The sequence below is a fragment of the Cebus imitator genome, unplaced genomic scaffold (assembly GCF_001604975.1).
Source record: "Cebus imitator isolate Cc_AM_T3 unplaced genomic scaffold, Cebus_imitator-1.0 Scaffold19, whole genome shotgun sequence".
Taxonomy (NCBI): Eukaryota; Metazoa; Chordata; class Mammalia; order Primates; family Cebidae; genus Cebus; species Cebus imitator.
This window is the reverse complement of record NW_016107334.1, coordinates 713,700-717,544: the sequence shown is the minus strand read 5'-3', so window position 1 is coordinate 717,544 and position 3,845 is coordinate 713,700. Positions and strand designations below refer to the sequence as shown.

Here is a 3,845-nt window from a genome sequence, read left to right as displayed (position 1 = left end):
AGAGTCACAATTTTCTGTGCATATTTCTGAAGCTGCAGGTTAAAATAACTAGAAAAATAGGGTTTGGTTTGGAAGGCCACTTGGCATTATTTAGCAATACGTGAAGTGCACATATTCTTTCACTAGCATGTCATGGTTACAAGTTACACATTTATCATATATATACATATCCACACATGTACACTAGACATTTTGGTAAGGACATTTATTATAGCACTGTTTGCAGTAGCAATTAAAAAAAAAAAAAGGAAACTACTTAAAAGTCCATCGTTAGGGAACTAGTTAAATCAAATAAGGCATATCCATACTACGCAGTAGTTATGCGGCCATCGAAAAGAGCAAGTGGGATTTATGATGTGATACAGAAATCCCTCCAAGCTGAGTTATTAAGTGAAAAAAGCAGGTTAATGTGAAGGCAAGCAGGAAGTGCAGACACGTGCCTGCAGGGGCATAACCCATAACCACAGGCACACATGAGAGCGGCACCATGGTGGTTTTTATGGAGGGGACACGGGGGCTCAGGGAGAGAGAGACGCACCCTTTTGCAATGTATGAATTTTATACTTGTATGAATGTATTGTCTAGGTTTATCAAATATTAACATTCCCGTTCTGTGGCTATAAAGTCTATACATGATCACCATTTTCCTTCCCCAGCATCTGGGGGGCATCAAGAGAGTGACTATGCAGGTGAAGGCAGTGATGATGCCAATGGAACTGTGGCTGCCAGCAAGCAGCGGGCTCTGCAGAGCACAGGCCTGGGACCCAGCCCGTGAAGGGGCGGGGACTCAGAAAGTGACACTAGAATTTTGAATAATCCCCCAAGAGCTTTTGCATCTGATTGTTCCCTTCAGAGTAGTCTTCTGGGAGCCTAGATCGTCAGAGGATCTCTGAGTTCAGTGCTAAGAATGTGTCAAAACCTCTGTTTGGACCTTTAAGGTGGTGACCAGAGCTACTCATTCGTGGCAAATATTGATCCCAGAGGCAGAATCTGAATTTTGAAAATGGTCAAATGTCTTTTGGCCACACGTTTGGTTAAAGAGATGAAAAATCAATGGAGGCCATTTCTCTTTTAGTTCAGAGCAGCTTGTGGCTCTGGTGTCCCTTAAAAACTGGCTCTGAGGGTGAAGCCCCAGAAAGATGCTAAGAAAGTGTGTGCCTCGGCAGCCGGGGGATGCAGCGGGGTCCCAGGGGGCTGCTTTGGACGAGGCAGCTGGCCGGGGCGGCGCGGGTTGTGTGTGCGGAGGGTCGAGGTCTGGGCCCGCGGCTCAGCTCTTCTTGCGCAGCTGGCTGTACTGCGCGCGGCCCAGGATGGGCTCCAGGACGCTGGGGCGAAAGAGGCTGTCGCTGACCCTGCGCTTCGGCTTCTCCCGGGGCACTGTCGGGAACGCGCGGGGCGCAGCGGGAGGGTCAGCCTCGTCCTCCGGGCCGGGGCTCCGTGCGCGGCGAAGGTTCCCGTGGGGCTGGGCAGGGCGCGGAGCGGGCTCAGGGCCGGGGGACTGCGCTCCCGACGCCCTGCGCTCCGCCTCGGGGGGCGGGTGCTCGATGTCCCGGAACTCACTCTCGGGCTCCATCAGCGACAGCCTGGGGAGCTGGAACCCGGCAGTCTACTTAGAGCACCAGCCCGGCCCCATCCCTGCGCCCCGGACCCACCGACCCTTCCCTGGGCCCCGCAGCCGCCTTAGAGCCCCGGCCCGGTCCCGGCCCCACCACCCCTGCTGGGCCCGGCAGCCGCCTTAGAGCCCCGGCCTGGCCCTGGTCCCTGAGCGTCCGACCCACTACCCCTGCCCGGCCCCTCGATTATTCCCCCGGCAGCGGCCATCGGGAGAACACAGGCTGAGGGGCGGGACGGTAGTTTGTCGGCACCGGAGAAAGCCCCGAGGTCCTGCCCACCCTGAGCCTCTCCATGGACCAGGCCGCTCAGGCAAGCCAGGCCTCCCAGAGTTTCAGGATCCCTGGGCCTCCCTCCGGGGAATGCTCAGTGGGACGTCATCAGCTTTCCTAACCCTTGCAGCCCGCACAGTGACCTGGGCAGGGACGGGCTCGCCTTCCTGGGGCTGGCCCGGGCACAGGACAAACAGGCCGGCTGCTAAGATCCCTGGCATGCTGCTTGGTGGAGAGAGTGACTGATAAACCCACCCCCTACCAGCTCTATGGGTGCCTTCTGCCCTGACCAGCCCTGCTCAGGCCTGCCAGGCTGTAACTTGCTCTGGAAAGGGGCTCCCGAAGGGATGGCACTGGTATCCCCGGGGGGTTTTCCTACTGGTGACAGGTGGTAGAATTGGGTGGGGCCTGCTGCTGTCTCCTGAACTCATGGCCCACCCCTAGGGTGCCCTGAAAGCTTCTCCAACCCTTCCCAGGCCTCAGCATTCAAACCTGCCCCAAACCTGCCAGGCCTTTCAGTTGGGAGTAGAGGGGTGAGGGTGAGCCACTGGGATCCCGGGCTGAGGCAGGAGACTCCTACCAGCAAGTGGGAGGGGCTGAGAGCAGAGGCCTCAGGCCAGGGCGGTGGGCCTCTATCCTCCTGGGGCTGGGAGAGGCGCAGTATGTCATGTTGACATGTTGGCAGGGCACTGAGGCCTGGAGGAGGGTCTCCAGAGGGAAAGGACGGGTCTGCAGCCCCTTCAGTCAGATCTACTTTATCTGCCCGGTCCAGCCCCCCTTGGGACACTAACAGCTTGCCAGGGGTGGGACTCACCGGCACGTAGTGCACCACTGTGTCCACCACGTTGTCAGTAACGCCCTTCAGGGCATCTGATAGCGACATGGCCCTCCCCTTGGTGGAGGTGACGGCCTGGGCTGGGGTGAGGTGCAGCACCCTCCCTGCCATGCCCAGCACAGCTGCAGGTGCCCACGTCACAGCCGAGATGGTGGTCTGGAGGGCCTTCTGCAGGGTGTGTGCCACATTGCCCAGGAGGCCCTGAGGGCCTGGCAGGGCTGCTACCTGGGGGCCAGAGCAGGGTCAGTGCCTCCCGCGGTGACTCCCCTGACCCTTCTCGCCCCACCAGCCCCAGAGCTAGAGGGAAACGCATGGGAATACCAAATGTACACAACTTGAGGCCTATTCTGCCACTAGAGTGTGGCTTTGGGCAGGTCACATCCCCTCTCTGAACCTCTGTTTCTTCTCCTGCAAAACAGGACAGTCATCTCTGCCCTGCCGTTTACAGAGTGTTGGAAGGGTCAGTTGAGAGAATGGCATGGAAGTCCCTCATCGGCTGGGCATTTGAGGGTGGGGTGAAGGGCGCTGCACCTGCCTGCCATGCCCCTGCATCTGGGGTACCACCCTACGCCTCTGCTTCTCACCACTTCTGTGGGCTGGGGGACCTTGAGGCTCCCACTCTCCCCTCACCTCACTGAACTTCTTCTCTTCAGTCTCTGATTCTTCCTCCTCCTCCGTCTCCTCTCCTTCCGTTTCTGTCTGGTCCTCACCATCCTCCTCCTGGGTAGTGAGGCTGTGCAGCCAGGGCACCCGAACCTCGCTCTTCCGCCGGGACACCACCTCCATGGCCACTGAAGCGCCCCACTGGGCCAGGCTGCTCTGAGGGAGGGTGGCAGCACACCGCTGGCTCCACTGCCCCTGCTGAAAGGCAGGAGCCCCAGCAGCCGAAGCCCTTCACCCCAAGGGTCAGGACCGGGGTGGTGTGCAGGGCTCAGCCCCAGCAGACTTTTCTTGAAACTTTTTGTTAAGTGGTAATCTACATACGCTAAAGTGCACACATCTCATTGTAAGCTCTGTGAGCTTTTATAAGAACACACCTAGGCCGGGCACAGTGGCTCACACCTGTAATCCCAGCACTTTGGGAGGCCGAGGCGGGTGGATCACGAGGTCAAGAGATCGAGACCATC

At 58.2% G+C, this 3,845-nt stretch overlaps 1 protein-coding gene across 4 annotated transcripts in view; it reads right to left on the bottom strand.

Annotated features, from left to right (window-relative positions):
* Positions 1 to 188: 188 nt before the first annotated feature.
* PLIN1 (perilipin 1) overlaps positions 189 to 3,845 on the bottom strand; it is a 17,235-nt gene continuing 13,578 nt past the window's right edge. For 3 of the 4 annotated variants that reach the window (XM_037734679.1, XM_017517396.2, XM_037734675.1), the window contains exons 7-9: positions 3,349 to 3,537; positions 2,698 to 2,943; positions 189 to 1,591 (exon numbers count right to left, since the gene is read on the bottom strand). In XM_037734679.1, coding sequence (XP_037590607.1) covers positions 1,268 to 1,591; positions 2,698 to 2,943; positions 3,349 to 3,537 — 759 coding nt within the window. In that variant the 3' untranslated portion in view covers positions 189 to 1,267. The remainder of the gene's footprint in view (positions 1,592 to 2,697; positions 2,944 to 3,348; positions 3,538 to 3,845) is intronic. The other variant, XM_017517440.2, reaches the window with a different exon arrangement.